General features: G+C 43.8%; 1 protein-coding gene across 1 annotated transcript in view; it reads right to left on the minus strand.

Moving 5' to 3' along the window:
* The window catches only part of LOC308175172 (myelin transcription factor 1-like protein), a gene marked incomplete at both ends in the record, with an annotated part of 54,627 nt that overhangs the window by 17,297 nt on the left and 19,830 nt on the right, over positions 1-17,500 (minus strand). The window contains 5 exons of the mRNA XM_080550204.1: positions 1-114; positions 1,818-1,908; positions 5,519-5,653; positions 9,021-10,130; positions 15,233-15,657. Coding sequence (XP_080406330.1) covers positions 1-114; positions 1,818-1,908; positions 5,519-5,653; positions 9,021-10,130; positions 15,233-15,657 — 1,875 coding nt within the window. The remainder of the gene's footprint in view (positions 115-1,817; positions 1,909-5,518; positions 5,654-9,020; positions 10,131-15,232; positions 15,658-17,500) is intronic.

The raw sequence follows: 17,500 nt of genomic DNA on the forward strand, positions 1-17,500 counted from the left end.
CTCAGCACGCGGTCAGAAGCCTGGTTGGACTTGGGGCCAATGCCATCACAGCCTGTCTGCTTTTCCTGGGCTTTGGCCAGCTTCTCTGCTGCAGCAATAGGACACCCCGACAGGCTGGAAGGGAAACGGTGGGGTTGAGTGGGACAACGGCAGGTTTATGGGATAGGATGGATCTGAGACCGCTTTATGTTCATAGTAATAATAATATATGATTATATACCAGTTAGCAAACCCTTTTATCCCAAGCGACTTATAGTACATTGAGCACATGCTTTTTGTTGTATATATGGTCCCAAAGGGAAATAAACCCACAACCTTAGCTTTGCTAGAGCCATGCTTTACCAACTGAGCCACACAGGACCACATCATTGTACATCATGGTCCACTGAATGCCTGTCTGTCTGTTTGCTTTCCTGCCTGTCTGTTTGTGTGTCTGTTCTGTCTGTGTGTCTGCCCTTGTATCTCTGTGTCAGTCCATCAGTCTGCCTGTCTGTTAGTCTGTCTTTCCTTCTTGATTAGCTGTCTACCTGAAATCATTAATTTTCATCAAACAATGTTAATAACAACACAGTTGGCGACAGCTTGCTTATTTCTGGTTGAGTGGCTTCAGAAAATTCACAAAATAGACCTTCCCACATGGACAATGTGAGCAGGTAGAAATATTCCCCTGCACACAACAATCGACTCACACGCACACGCACATGCACACACACACACACACACACACACACACACACACACACACACACACACACACACACACACACACACACACCAAGCTCCCAAGGTTAAAAGAGGATCTATTACTGGAGAACATCTGCTGGAGATACTGCCAATCAACAACATTCTGACAAAGGCTCTTTGTTATTTTTAATTTCCCTATTATTCTCCTTCATTTTGTCAACTGTAATGACTGTTAAGTCTCAGTGGAGAAGTGTTCTTATGGCCTGAAGCCAGTGCAGGTGGAGTGTGAGGGGTGTTTGTGAGGTGGGAATGCTACCTGTCAGCAGGTTCTGTATGTGTGTGTGTGTGTGTGTGTGTGTGTGTGTGTGTGTGTGTGTGTGTGTGTGTGTGTGTGTGTGTGAGCATGCATATGTTGGCACCAGTTGTCTGCTTTTGTGTATACAGTCTGTTTCTATGTGGGTATTTGAGGATGAATAGATGTATTTCAGTATGTGAGTGACACTAGCCACAGCAGGGAGGTGCTCCAGTCTTCCCAGGTCTGCAGCCTTCCTGCCCCCCTGCCTGGGTATTGAAGAGGTGCTAATGGTTGCAGCTATGCCCTTAATCCCATAGCATCTGCTGTGGGTGACACTCCTCTCTCACGACCACCACCTCTCCCTGTCTGACAGCAGACTGGAGAACACTGCTATTTCAGTTTCACCTTTCAAACAAGCACAGTCAGCTTCTCTCCACTTAGCGGTTCTTTTTATGTGATTGTGTGGTTTCTTCTTTTTTTTTTTATGGCATTGAATTTGGTATATCTATAGTTTCCATGGACATTTCCAAGGCAAGCTACATTGGTATGTTCCTGTTTCAGGACAAATAATGCACATAGTAATATACATGTTTTCTTTTTTGTTCGTTTTTTAAGTCTCTCTGCATCAATATTATACACAAAAAGCAACGTAGCAATTTGGGGACACAAATAAATAAAATAACAGATTGACACTGAATAAAAATAAAAAAAAGGATCCCGGCAGGATCAAAGATAAACAGGGTGGATGTCGGGACAATAAATCAGGAAACAAACAGCCATTGAAGACAAAAAAAGGGTCAAACTGACCCGAGATGCAATGTGTTTGAAAATGCCTCACCTTCTGTGCGAGTTCCTGTTGCTATTGACATGACCACGTCCCGTGCAGCCGCGCGTAGGACACTTTAGAACATTCTCATACATAGCAAGGACTTCAGACAGACAAGAAGAGCGAGAGATAGGGAAGGTTAGAAGCCCCGCAACCAGACATAACGATTAGTGTGTGTGAGCAACTTGGTTATTATCATCATCATTAAGGACCGTGTCCCAGCAATCTAAAATGACCTCTTCCCTTCACCTCTCGTGAACACTCGTCTGAAAGGGCAGATTTGGCTTTGTAACATTGCGTTCACCTTTCCAGGCCCTTTCACATCAGTATTCATGGAAGAAGGAGTTATGAATATAAGGAAGCCATTAAAGAGTGGTAGGACTTAGCTATAAACAGATGACAGAAGAAGCTTGAGGCATGCAAGGAAGAGAGCTGCCAATGCAGAACAACCAACCATGCAACAACAGACATGCCCAAAATCAATGGATCATACCAGACAAATAGAGGCTTTCATTCTCTCAATAGAGTATGCTCTGTTTCCCTGGACATATTATTAGATACTTCAGCGTTCAATACCATTTACCATTAAGACAGTCCATAACTGTCTCAACTCCCCAATTAGATTAATGATCTAAGGATGTCTGAGAGAGAGGAACCAGTTGAGAACCACCAGAGGGGGAGTGTGGGGAAGGGTCAGCTCCATGCCCACGTTACAGGAAGATTCCTCTCAGCGTCAGCTTCATCATTATCACCCCCTTAAACTCTGACCCTCATCATCCTCATCCCCTGACATTATAATTAGGGCTCTGTAGAAGTAATTGGATGAGGTGCTGCCAGCTTAACATGCCAAAAGGCACTGCATGACATATCAAAGCTTTCCCTGCCCATGACACATTCATAATGACTAGGAATGGTTGATTTGTTAACAAACAACATAACATAACACTAAAAGGAATCTGAGACATCATTTAATCTTCGTTTTAAACATTTCCTTGGGAACGGTCTTGCCACACTGTGTGATTTCCAAATTAAATGAAGATATTTCATTAATAATACATTGCCCACTCACACGGCAAATGTGTTAATCGGAGGAGGGGCTTTTTGTGAGTCAGCCCTGCAGGCAGTGTGATGGCCTGGGTTCAGTACTAAGCTGTGCTTGATTGAGTTTGCCTAGCACAATGGAACCAATGGGATAGCCTCAAAAGTGAAACCTGGTGCTTGGCTTCTCGATGGTAGATAAGCAAAGGCCTGTCAATACCTCACTTTACCCAAACTAGGTCACCTTTCAATAGCATTTAGGCTATAATGTGGGATTAGAGGAATAGAAGAATGTGTGCATGTGTGTGTTTGTGTGTTTGCTTGTGTGCATGTGTGTGTGTGTGTGTGTGTGTGTGTGTGTGTGTGTGTGTGTGTCACAATGATAACCTGTTGGCAACCAAAAATCCCTAAAATTGACAACTGAAATGGACAACCCACAATGAGTATAGAGAGAGGAAATCATTGGTAATGTATCCTTCCTTTTATTTCCAAAATGTATCGTACCCAAAAGTCAGCTCGATCAACACAAATAAGGAACAGGAGTTGGGAACACGGACATCACATCCAAAAGATTCAGTGACAATCGATTAAAACCTATTCCAAAATCCTTTTTTGGGGTTTGTATCCCCTCAAGGTCAAAGACTCTCACCATTCAAAATTGGTCGGAGCACACATTTCAGGCCACAGACCTTAGCTGTTACAATGCTGCTAAGAGCCACAAGAGACGCATTTGATAGCTGGTAACTTTTATAAGCCCATCTCTTATGCAAACTAATTTCTCTGCCATTATCAACGACCTCTTTATTTTTGATTGCAGTCTGGGTCATGGCAGATCATAACTTTATCTTCTTACTGCAGGTTAATGAAACGTGTAAAGGAGATTTTATAGAGAAGTTTGCACAAGGTGAATGAGACCAAATAGCCAGGGTGAAAACTCCAGACTCCCTCATCGTTCAAGACTAATGTTTATTGCCACCCCAGTTGATCCACTGTTCAAAGCTATGATAATTCCCCATTCATTCAATTGAATTTAATTGAGCAAAGAATACAAACAAATGAATGGGGCTTATTGCGCAGCTGACAGAGGCTTAATCAATCTCATTGGTGACGATGAGCACATTCAAGCCTTTTGAATAAAACCAACTCTATTATTGGCAATCAAACAACAGCAAGTCTGTTGATTTGACTTACCATTGGACACTTTAAAGTGCTCCTTAGCAGCAGAGAGTTTTTTAAAACAATAATTGTAAAACATACAACACAGATATGGTATGAATCCAGGGGAGGAAAATATGCAGAAAATACAGCAGTACACTGAAAAAAAAGAAAAGAAATAGCCAAAAAAACTAGAAATTCTGGCAGCAGGGTTGCCAGTCAAGAGCTGTCGAATTACAGTAAAATAAGAAAGAACATAGAAGAGCCATAAAAATACTGTTATTTACGTTTGTTAAAATAAAGAATAATATAGTTAATTATTTTCACACATTTAAAATTCATCCAATTTTAATACACACTTTTGAATGTCTTAATAGTACAATTAATATGTTAAAATAAGCTGTAGAAATACTTATAAATATTGTAAAATTACATAAATAAATGGTCACTACTTTCAGTGTAAATTGCCATATTATTACGGTTTATTTTTGTGATTTTGGATCAACATCTGTGGAACAACAGTGAATGTATCTTTTATTCTACATTTGTTTACATACCGTTGAAACATAATAAATTGTTTGACATTTGACAATGAATAAATCCTTTAATTACTGATTAATTACTGATAATTACTAATTACTGATGCGTGAGTCAGTGTAATGAACTATATTTTTGCGGTTTATTGTTGTGAACAAGGTATCGATATTTGTGAAATAACATTACATATCTTTCATTTTACATTCATTATCATAGCTTTATAGCATTTCTAAACATAGGACATTGCCTATTTTAACATTGAATAAATATGAATTTAATTTAATGTATATGTGAAATAAAAGTAAGTGTGTAATTACAGTAATTACGGTTGTTTGAGATAGTGTAATAAACTGTATTTTTATGGTTTGTCGTTGTGAACAGGGTCTGTGAATGTCTGAAAAAACATAACATGTTTGTTATGTCATTCATTAATTGTTTACAGTGTAGTCAAAAGAGATCTATGAATCTTATAGTGAGTGGGACTATCACAGGCTGTCAATCATTAGTTTAGCTAACCCAATGGAGCAATAAGCAACATGCAGTCCAGTAGATAAGTGATTGACAGTTCCTTGACAGTCCCACCATTCAGTTCTCTAGACTGCTGCCAAGTCTGTACCACCGAGGCCTCATTTCCCCTCGTCGTTAGATGGTACACTGGGCAGGCAATCAGCTTTAGACTGACACAAACAAACAAACCCATGACCCCATGCCAAAGGTCACAAAAGGAGACCAGCTGGAGCCCGAATGACCTTACAATGCACTCGCCACCTGAATGACAAACACACAAGCAACCACAACAAAGATGGAGCAGCCACAATGAACAACATTCAGACAAAACAAATAGAAAGTGGGAACATGCAGATCCCTCATACAAACTGAAGAGTCACAGGTTTTGTCAACAGGCAAGGTGAGCGGTATGTGTGTGTGTGTGTGTGTGTGTGTGTGTGTGTGTGTGTGTGTATGTGTGTGTTTGATGTTCTTACTTTCTGGTGGCACCCTGTCTTTGTGCGGACACCCAGACAGGCTCCGGTGGTGAGGGTACAACCCTGTCACGTGACCCGTGCCATCGCAGCCTGGGGTCGGGCATCGGCTGTCTTTCTTCTCTGAGCGCGATGAATCTGTTCACATACACACACACAAACAGTCATACACACATACACACACACATATACACACACACACACACACACACACACACATACACACACACACAAACACAAACACAAACACACACAGACAAAGCCAGAGAGTTAGATACATTACCTTGCCTCATTGCTGCATTTGCGCACTTGACCCCAGTGAATTGTACGTGAAATGTGTATGTGAAACCATAGCAACACCATAGCAACAACATCAGTTGTTTGCAGGCTAAAAGCGGCATCTCACACTCAACACAGACTTCAATGAGCCACAAGGGAAGTTCCAGAAAATATAGCATAAGGTGAGGTTTGGTATTGCCATAGTAACCGAACATATTTCACATTCAGGGCTATTTAAGGTCTTGTTGAAAAAAGATCACAGCTGTCTAAAGGAACAGGTATTAATGTGCTCAAGCCAAAGTAAGTTTGACTTTCTCTACTTATTATCTCATACATGTTAACGTTGTTAATGAAATGGATAAACACCATCATGATCAAATTAGGTGAGACCTGTCACACCCATCCTACACCCATCAATTGAAACCCCTGTCTCTTTGTCTTTGAGAGATTCATACCCACTATACACATAAGAAGAGCTGGGTGTGGCACACACACAGACACAGACACACACACAGACACACACACACACACACACACACACACACACACACACACACACACACACACACACACACACACCGGAGAGGATTGTCTTTCCTGTGCCCAACCTCACCCTCTCCCTTTCTCGAAAAGCTTGATCAGCTACTGTTACCATCCAAAAGCAATGATGCCATCCCATGCCAACCTGCATCATCTCTCAGGTGCCTTAGCCCACCTTCAAATGACATCAGCTGAGAAAACAAGAAAACATCTTGGGTGCTTGGATGCTATGTTTATTGTGACACCTTTGTATTCTGTTCACATGATCATTACGATTAAAGGATCTCTTAGCTTGGCTGTTTATTGCTTGTGAGCTACAGCATATGAATGGCATATCAGATAACACACACACAGTAAGAGTGGGGCAGTATGCGTGAGTGGTGAGAGGAAGGAAAGAGAAGTGCTCTTAGCCAGAACCACAGAGAGACAGACCGCTAATTAAAGTTTTAGAGACTGATGTAACTTGGTAATTGGTAGAGAGAGAGTGGAGGGGGGGTGGGTGAGGGAGAAGGAGAGGGAGAAGGGGAGGGAGAGGGAGAGATAGTACAGATACTATACACCTACTCATACATTGGGAGTGAGTCACTGGTTGAATTCCCCGTCTCAAACATCAGAACATCATACATCAGGAGCACCTCATTATCCCCTTATAGGACAGAGGTCCTTCCTCTGTCGTTGTCCTATCAGGGCACATGGGATTGGTACAATGTGGCTCTGTCATGTCTAGCTTTATAGCTATAGCTTATGCAGACATAAAGCAGCAATAATACTGTAGGACTGAAACTGTATATGAAAGAGCACGGTAATTGGCTTTCTCTCTCTCACTGTGCACTGTGTTTGACATCAATCACAGTCTCAGATATTAAGCTATAGTTGCATATCAACATACACGCACACACAGATAACTGGATAGGCAGACGGACAGACAGACATGTGCACACAAAATCCATACACACTCGAACACCCACAACCCACCTACCCACCCACCCACCCACACACACGCACACGCACGCGCACGCGCACACGCACACGCACACGCACACGCACACGCACACGCACACGCACACACATACACATACACATACACACACACACACACACACACACACCATGGCGTCTACACCTTGACTGCTTCATGGCAGGGAGTGGAGGCAGTCAAGTGGAATGCACATTAGAAAGCAGAGGATATCGATTGTGGCTGGGGACAGGCCGCGCTTTGCATAGCAAATGGCCACCATTACCATACCATCTCTGGATAATTAATGTGCAGTCAGTGCGCCTGTCATTCGTTATCGGTCATTCTGGTACTGTTCAATTTCCCTCTCCACCTCGTGTTTTTCTCAAGCTGCCAGTCTTTCCTTTGAAAGAACGATTTTTATAAATCATACAGGAACCCTGGTCAATGAGTGTCTCACCAGGGGAAAGATGTTATCATGATGCAACGGCCACACATCCTCTCATTATTCTCACATTAGTGCGATGCAGGGGCCACAGCGTGCTTGTGAAATTAGCATTTATGTTACATTTGTGTTTTAATATGAGCCTACTGAGAATAACAACCTTCATATTTGTTGCTCTTATCTGACCTCTTCCTTGTGGGTGTCTATGAAATGCATTACTCCCCTTATCTTGTGTAGAATTGTTACACTAATATAATGTTTATGACTAATAATCGAACAGTAAACGAGGGGAGCACAAGAACAACCAATTGTAAATGTCACTTTTGGCCTTCAAGTCTGGATAAAGTATGAATAATGTACCCCCTTTGTGCCTGGGCAGTGAGGCCATTGAGCTAAATATGGTATCTGTCATGTACAGGTTCATTGTGTTTCAAATTAACAACCAACCTTGAAACATAATTGTATGAGAATTCAGTATAGGAGTACAGTATGAATATATGAAGGTCTAACAGCCAATAAAAGACTAGTCACAGCAGAAAGATGCTTTACTAAGTAAACCAATAGAAAATACTCTTCATTATTCCCTTTTGGAACATAGAAGGACATATTTCCTAAAAACCAAATTTCAGTTAGACTATATGATTCTCTTTCGGAGGCGACGGGGGTCTATTTTATTTCTATTTCTCAGGTTTAAAAATAGGCAGCTTTAGCCCAGCCTGTATCGCAGGGATGAGATTTGCAGTCCTAACGGGCCGTGCAGATTGCCATTACTTATGCCTGACAAGCCTAGCCTCTGATGTTGCCATGCTGGCCTATTTTAACAACATAAGCTGCTGCTGCCGCTGCCGCCGTTGTTGAAATGCGAATTTCCAAATTGGCTGAAAAAGCTTGTCCCGGGGTCATAGCGAGGTTTCTAGTATGCACGTGAGCCATCCATCTCTGAAACAGAGGGCCCGATGCTAAGCCGAGCAGTGCACTTTACCAGACTGACATACATTTTTATACCTGAGGAAGGTGAGAGAGCTAGTGTAGACATGTCTACTGTTGTGGCAGCATACAGCGGTACAGTCAGCGCACTGCTGCTAAATGAGCCATAAAAACTGTCTTATGCATCCCCTTCCAAGTCCAAATTACCTTTATGTTGCAAAAAAGGATGATACTTGACTGCCAAATTTAGGACAAGTTCAGTTTGGTCCTGTATGTGTGTACAGTACACATTTGTGTGTGTGTGTGTCTGTGTGTGTGTGTGTGTGTGTGTGTGTTCAGCCATTTGTGGCCAATTTCACCTTTATGGTAGTAGGGTTTCTTCATGCCATCGTGGAGCCGGGCTTTGCGCTCCTCGCTGTAGCCATGTCGCGAGCCATGCTCCTGGTGGTGATACCTCACCCCGTCCCGCCTTGCAGCCTCTGCGGCCATCTTATCCCGCATGGCCTTGGCACGCTCTGACTCGAGTGCAATGGCCTTCTCCAGCAGTGACAGGTTGCCCTTGGTCATGTCAAAGACCTCCTCCGAGCGGTCCGACGTCACCGAGGTGGTGTCCTCGTCCCGGTCGTGGTTGCGGCTGTGATAACGGTCGTCCTGAGTACAGCTGGAGAAGGCCTTGGAGCGCGGGCTCAGCTGCTCCTCCAGCTTCATCAAGTTGACCATGTCAGAATAGTTCCTTTCCAGCGTCCGCCTCTCCTCAGAGCTCTGCTGGAGGTCCCCATAGCCCTGTTGGTGAGGATGTTGCTGTGCCTCTCCCCCAGCCGGATGAATCTGCTGGGGATGTCCCATCCGGTCGGCTGGTTGTGTCTCGCTCAGTTTGCGTGCCAGGTCAAAGCACTGGTTCCGCAAACACTCCAGGCTGCTCAGGCACACCTCCTCGTCGCTCTCTTCTACCTGCCCATTGCTGTTTGTCTTACCTTGCCCACTACTACCACCCTGTCCAGGCCCTCGGGCACATCCACCACCACCTCCCTCCCCATTTTCGTCCTCATACTCCTGGTCGTCCAGGTTGTCAGAGAGCACAGCCCCGTGTCCCTGCGCCAGCAGTTTGAGCGAATCCACCGTCTCCCTCACCACATCGCTGTCTACATCCAGAGTCAGCTGGGCCTTCTGCGAGTGGGGCACCTCACCGTCCTCTTCATCCTCCTCTTCCTCCTCCTCCTCTTCTTCTTCCTCCTCTTCCTCCTCCTCTTCCTCCTCCTCCTCTTCCTCAGCACTGTTGGAGGAGTTGCTGTTCATCTCGGACTCTGTCATGGCGCGGTAGGCGGCGTCCTCTGCGATCTTGCCCAGGTTGAGCAGAGACTTAGCCACAAGTTCATCGTAGTTCTCGTAATCTTCATTGTTGTTGTCGTCCTTCTCCCCTGTCTGACTGGATTTGGGATGGCTGCCACCATGGCTCATCTGATCGTCCTCTGTAGGAAAAAACAAGAACAAAATGCTTTGTAATTGAATTTCCCTCATTCTATTTTACTGGTAAATCTGATTTCGGAGCTTGGCCCGAATAAATTGGATAAGGAACTCTTTGCATCCACTATTAATGTACTTTCAGGATCTTAACGGCAGCTTGAGAACTGAATTGTAAATCAGCAGAGGAAGTGACATGGCTGACATGGTTTGAAAAGTCTCTTCCAGTGAGATACTTTGGTTGCGTCTCTGTACCAACCTTTGTACAATACACAGCAACCTACAGACATTCCCTGAAAGGGTGCTCTAAGACTTGAAGACCTCATTCATTCAATCAATGTATTTAGAAACTGGACGACTGTTTGTGTCTGGATACATAAAGCATAAAGAAGAGTTTACATTTATCATGTCATTCACCCATCCAGTCATTAAGAAGGAATCCTCTTCTACAACAAGCATGTTTAGTTGATGTCTAAGTAACTAACATTACGCATCAAGCTGCAGGTTTGAGCAATTGAGTATTTCCTTTAGTCTAGGAAAGCTCAGCAAGAAATCTTTTGAGCGGAAGAGCATTTTTAAAGTTAAAAACCTTGCCTGTCTCGCTTTCAATGTTAACTGCGAAATGAGCCATTACGTTCATAGAATAATATGCACCCCTACAGCTTGCCATTCACTCTTTTCCAGCGAAGGTACTTTTTGCCCAATCAACAGAATCTTTAGGATTCTTTTCACTGCTTAATTGATTCTGACAGGCTACAAAAGGTTACTGAACCTCTCCTGTCAGTAATTTCAAGCACCCGCTCTCTAGAGCACTTCCAATCGCCCCACTCGTATTTCCGCCCTGAAGTGTCAAGAGCTCATCGTTCACACCGGTGTCACACTATTGCTACTTACGTACATTCCTACAGAGAGAAAAAACCCAGAGGCCTACATAGAAATACTGGTTTCTTGAGGGAGCGAGAAAATCACCTGACAAAAGTACTACTGAAGTGTAATCGTCCGTGATGAAGTATTAATTATCGCCAGGTTCAAGACTGGTTGGCAATCTCAATACACATGCTTGTGAACATGAACATTTCCATTGGAGACAGATCAAAGGGGTAAAATGAGGCATGAGAGAATGTAAGCTCATATACTGTACATGCATACACAAGCACACACACACACACACACACACACACACACACACACACACACACACACACACACACACAAACAAACAAACAAACAAATGCACGCACACGCACACACACACACACACACACACACACACATTTACATTTACATTTACATTTTTGGCATTTAGCAGACGCCTTATTCCAAAGTGACTTACAATCAATACATTTGAATACTAAGCATGTGAATCAGCAATCCACCATTCGTTGCAGGAAGAGTAATCTAGCTCGGGCCCGGGGCCACTGATAGAAGAAAAAACCTTCTCCCTATCGCCTTCTACTAAAACTTTTTTTTTTTTTTTCGGGAGAAACTGAGAAACAGTACAAGGGGGCAATAGAAGTTCTTAGGGACACAGTAGAGGGGAAAGCGGGTGTCTTTAGGAGACGTAGTGGTAAGGGTCAGAAGATGTCTCAGGAGGAGCAGTTAAGATGTAACCTGAAGAGATGGGTCTTCAGTCTACGACGGAAGATGGGTAGTGACTCAGCCGTTCTGACGGCCGTGGGGAGCTCATTCCACCAGCGGGGAGCCAGTGTTGTGAAGAGACGTGATCGGGCAGCCCGACTGCTGTGTAGAGGAGGTGGGGCCAGTCGGCCAGCCGAGGTGGAGGAGCGGAGTGAGCGGGCAGGGGTTTGGGGGGTTACCATTTCCTTCAGGTAGGCAGGGGCTGTCCCTTTAGCTGCCTGGTATGCAAGCACCAGGGTCTTGAATCTGATGCGAGCTGCTATCGGGAGCCAGTGCAGGGTGCGAAGGAGAGGGGTGACATGCGAGTATTTGGGGAGGTTGAATACCAGCCGGGCAGCAGCATTCTGGATGAGCTGCAGAGGTCTAACACACACACATGCATGTATACAAATGTACACACACACACACACACATAGATGTACACACACACACACATACACACACACACACACACACACACACACACACACACATGTATACAAATGTACACACACACACACACACACACACACACACACACACACATACATACATACACACTTTCCAATCTAATGAGAGAGCAACACCACAGGCTTGGGTGAGGGTTCTGGACCGGGGAGAGAACAGTCACGAATGACCAAGCACATATTTTGACAGTGGAAGCTTTCTAACAGCACCCCACCAGAGGTTTCATTTGTAATGGTTTGAAACATGGCCCAGGAAAGCAATTTGAAGAGCAATCAAGGTACACAAAGGGGATAGGGAGGCGAAACAGATTGAAGGGGGGAACAGAGAGATTGCACTGCTCTGAATTGGCTTGGATTAGCAACGCAGTGGTATGCATCCCATTGAGAAACACAGAGAACCATAACAATGCCACCTATATTACATTTCCAAGATTGGAATCTGCCTCTAGCACCTCTGTCTTGAAGGATATGAGAGAAATTATAATGCAAGTAGAGCGAATTATCTATTGTAGAAATAAAAATAAAACATTTACAAAGGTGCAATTTTGTCCTCCCATCCCCAGATGGCAGTATGGCTTAGTGACCAATAGGATGCAAGGGAATTCAAAGTACGCATCCAGAACTGCAAGCAAGGACCCTGACTAGAGTCCATCGACTGAGAATCTCTGTTGGCATAGATTCGATCATCTTTATAAAATAATTAATTCATTAATTCACTAATTAATTATTTTTGATCAAAAAAGTAATTTGTCAATCAGTGATTATCCGCAGTGCCTTGCTCAGACCCACCTTTGCAAACTCTCAATACACAATCGGAGGAAGAACAGGGCAACATGGCATATCCAGGTAGACTATACACACAATTCTGAGTCCTACAGTTGTTCATCTATGAGCAATAACACCGATGCCTGTGACTACGGAATAAATATCCAATAAATGTCAGTCAGAGGTTTATTATGAAAGAGAGGAAGAGAGAGAGAGAGACAGAGAGAGAGAGAGAGAGAGAGAGAGAGAGAGAGAGAGAGACAGAGAGAGAAAGAGAGAGAGAGTACAGTGAGTGAGGGAGGAGGGTAAGACACCTCAACACTTCTATTAGGGAGAGCTTCACACCAATAAGGGTTAACACACCCTCTCTCTCAGATCTCCACTCTTAATTGGACTTGAAGGCACTGTCAGGTCCTATCTGGGAAGCGGGGGTGCAAAGCAGAATCTGTTGGAGAGAAACTTGCCAAATCTGGTGCTTGGCCACGTCAGAGCGGGAGACAACACATGGAGGGGAACATCTATCACGCCCCCAGTCTCCAACCCAGACATAACGTTGCCTACACAGTCATCTCTATGGAGAGATTATTTTCTAGGCTTTACCACAGTAACGTCTATGATGAGTACAAACGGGGAGAAACTACTCTTCTAACAAAACTACTCTTTTAGACAAATCTCTGCACTCTCTGACACCTATTAAAGAGACAATCTGGGATTGGTACATATTTTGTACTTATGAATGCCTCATGAGCTTAGTTAAACTGTCTTACCCCAACACAAACCCAAATATATGCTTGTTTGTAAACAATGTCATTGTAAACAAAGAGTGTATAGCTTCAAAACATGGTTAAACTATATCATTTTGATCTCATTTATGGTCAGTTCTTGCAACCATAGTTCTGTCTATTTAAGAGTGGCTACATTTCTCCAGTCCCATACCTCAGCTGTTTACCCAAAAATGTGGTGGGGTGACTGCTTCGTTGTTGGTTGAATCCCAGATTGCCCTTTAACATGATGTCAGTGCATGAATGCTACATTAGCATTTATTGTCGCTGCTTTTACTGTACTGTTTGGAGATTTGTTCCTCTATTTCCAGGGCATTTTTCTCTGAGATTAGGTGGGTTTGACAGACAGTGCTTTGCTTTCAACTCCCGTGGAGGGTGTTAAAAGGGTCTGTGTGTGTGTGTGTGTGTGTGTGTGTGTGTGTGTATATGTGTGTGTGTCTGTGTGTGTGTGTGTGTGTGTGTGTCTGTGTGTGTGTGTTTGTGTGTGTGTGTGTGTTTGTGTGTGTGTGTGTGTGTGTGTGTGTGTGTGTGTGTGTGTGTGTGTGTGCGCGAGAGAACAAGATCCAGGCTGCTTTTAAACTTTGTATAAGATTGCTCTGTCTGCAGGTAACGACAATCAACCAAAATGACAGAGCCAAAAGAACAGTTTGCAGCCGAAGCGCCCCTTCATTCCTGGTGAGATGTTTGAGCAAGCTCTGAAAATTATGTTTCATGTCCAGTAACTAGTCATATAGGTTTAAAAAATAAATAAAAAAGAATATGTACAAAGAAATAGATGAATAAATAACTCAAACACAAACAAACAAGATCAAAGGAATAACTGATCACAGTGTGAACCAAATAATATAATTAAGGTGCTGTGCCTGGCTGGGATTTCATCACAGGTTGTATGTGGTTATATATATATAAAATTGCATGTGAAACCAATAAACAGCGTGCCAGGCAGCAAACCTGATCAATATAGGAAGAATTATGAGAAATCTCATAACCAACATCCAACAGAAAATTATCACACACTATCAAATGCAGCACAGCACAGGGACAAAATATGCCTCAACATACATACGTTGAATATTATTCAGTGTAGAAAGTACTGTAACTGACGACTGTGAATCACTGACATTTACGTTCATTAATATTCTAAAAACAAACACGTTGCCTAGATAATGTTGCCTTGGGGCGGCTGTGGCGCAGTTGGTAGAGCCGCCGTCTAATGATCGCAAGGTTGGTAGATCGGTGGTTCGAGCCCCGGCTGGCCACATGTCGAAGTGTCCTTGAGCTTCCAGTGAGCGGGCTGGCGCCTTGCATGGCAGCTTGCCGCCATTGGTGTGTGAATGTGTGTTTGGATGGGTGAATGAGAGGTCGTTGTAAAGCGCTTTGGATAAAGGCGCTATATACTGTAAGTGCAGTCCATTTACCATAGATAGCCTAATGAAAAACATGTATTTGGTGCAACAAAGGAATGCAAGGGATCCTCACCTTGGCTACGACTCTCCTCGTCATAGTCCTCCTCATACTCCTCCTCTTCCTCGTCTTCCTCGTCGTCCTCCTCCTCCTCTACCCCCTCCTCCTCCTCCTCTTGTTCCACCTCTACCTCCTCCTCCCCCTCTCCCTCCCCTCTCTCCACCTCCACTTCCTCCTGCTCCATCTGCTCCTCATTGTCCTCCGAGTACCCCTCCTCTTCCTCCTCGACCTCCTCCTCATCCTCCTCCACTCCCTCTCTCTCCTGCTCCTCCTCTTCTTCCTCTTCCCTGTCATCTATCTCCTCTGTTCCGTCCGTCTCGTAGCACTCCTCCATAGTGGAGTTGTCCATGTGGTTTATGAAAGCTTTCCTTTTGGGGTCAGGCTCCAGGGGCTGTCTGTCCAGTGTTTTCCTCTTCTTGGCCAGGGGGCAGCCGTACTCACTGCAGGGGAGAGATAAGAAAAGAGCCATTAGCCTGTTAGCGACTAGCTGCTATCCACCTCACCTTGCTTAGCCATTAATGCTAGTGCTAATGCAGCTAGCTCTGGTGTCTGCAACAATGACGGGCCAGACAGCTCCCAAGCACCAAGGAGGCAAGTTAGATCAAAAGGCACACTTACGACTCCATTTGCACTTGCAAAAAGTGGCAAAAACATGTCCTTTTTAACAATAAGTAGACGTGATGAGACAATGGAAAGTTTCAAATATTGCAACTAGCATTTGCATGATGTATGCCATGCATATTCAGACTGTTTACTAAAACTCTCATAGGATAATCATAGTTTTCTCAAAAACATTCAACATCATGCTGTAGAGTACTTGTTGGATATTTTTTTACTCTGCTCAACATTATATTCCCCAGCAAATTGGAGCCTGTAGAGTGACCAAGGCTACAAAACAGTACACTCTTAGAAAAAAAGGGTTATTCAGCTTGTCCCTGTAGAGTAGAACCCTTTGAAGAACTGTTTTTGGTGCCCTGTAGATCAGTTATTTTCTCACACTTTTACTGCGGAACTAAGAACAAAGCAACAACCTCAATTCATTGCTGAGAAGCTTTGCTTGTGTCACCAGAGAGACAATGAAATCAATCTTTATTTAACAGAGCCCTAACTGCACCCATCATCATTAGCAATTGCACAATTACAATCTAATGCTAGCTAGTGGATGATTGCAAGAGGTGGAATGAAGATTTTTGAGGTAAATAAAAACAATCATTTCGAATTAATAATCCGTTTCATGAATTACTGTGATCTCCCTCAGGCATAGACCTTCTAACCACATAGACACATGCAACACAGGCCTGTTCTATAAGATAGTCTTTGTAAAGAAAAATAACCTGAGGTATAATTAATTGTATCTGGCCAAGGCACCTACAGTCTAACATATTCAAACTTAATAAAATGACATGTTAACACTTGTAGAGCCAAAATTACAGCTTTTAGCCAATGGAGGTTTAAAATGGAGGATTTAAAATCCCCGGTGCCGGCCGGTGCAAAATGCATTCTGGGAGGCAGGTCTGTTGTGTATAATGGAGAAGCGTTTCTGAAAATACGGTACGGGTAAGATACAAATGAGTGCCGTCCTGTACCGTCCCGGTCTGGTCAATAGAGAAGCGCCATTAATGTATTCTCTGGCTCCCCTTGCCAGCAGGGGGACTGATGTTAATCTGATAATCTGTGTATTCGCTCAGGCTATTGATCACAGGGGCTTAATCCATTTCACTCATCAAACCTCGGGGAGTCTGGAGCCTGTACCAACCTGGGTGTTTGCGTGTGTTTTTGTTTGTGTCTATTTATGTATGATTTATGTGTGTGTGTGTGTGTGTGCGTGCGTGTGTGTGCACATGCACCTATGTGCATGTATACCGTGTGTACTGTATGTGTGTGTGTGTGTGTGTGTGCTTGAATATATGTACACTATGTCTGTGGATGTAAAGCACCCAACTTCTCCATCAAGCATCATACCCACACACACAGGGTCCCAATGAGCTTTGTGCAGCGTGTTTGGGTGTCAAGTAGGCCCCCCTGTCATCGCTGGAGTGTGAAAGAATCAAACATGCGTCGGGTGTGCTTAGTCAGGGACTAGTCAACTGTGAAATGTGCCTGACTCTCATTCTCACCAGCTCATAATGCGTATCCGTCCCCACGCTGCACCCAACGGGCCCTAATGTGAACAAATAAATGCCATTAAGGTTTGAAGGAGTGGAGGAGAAATCTTATCAGCGCTTATGATAGTTGGAGGAGGAGAACTAGTGCCTTTCACTTTCCGGAGCCGATGTGGCGTTT

The sequence above is a fragment of the Nansenia antarctica genome (assembly GCF_963989245.1).
Source record: "Nansenia antarctica genome assembly, chromosome: 1".
Lineage (NCBI taxonomy): Eukaryota > Metazoa > Chordata > Actinopteri > Argentiniformes > Microstomatidae > Nansenia > Nansenia antarctica.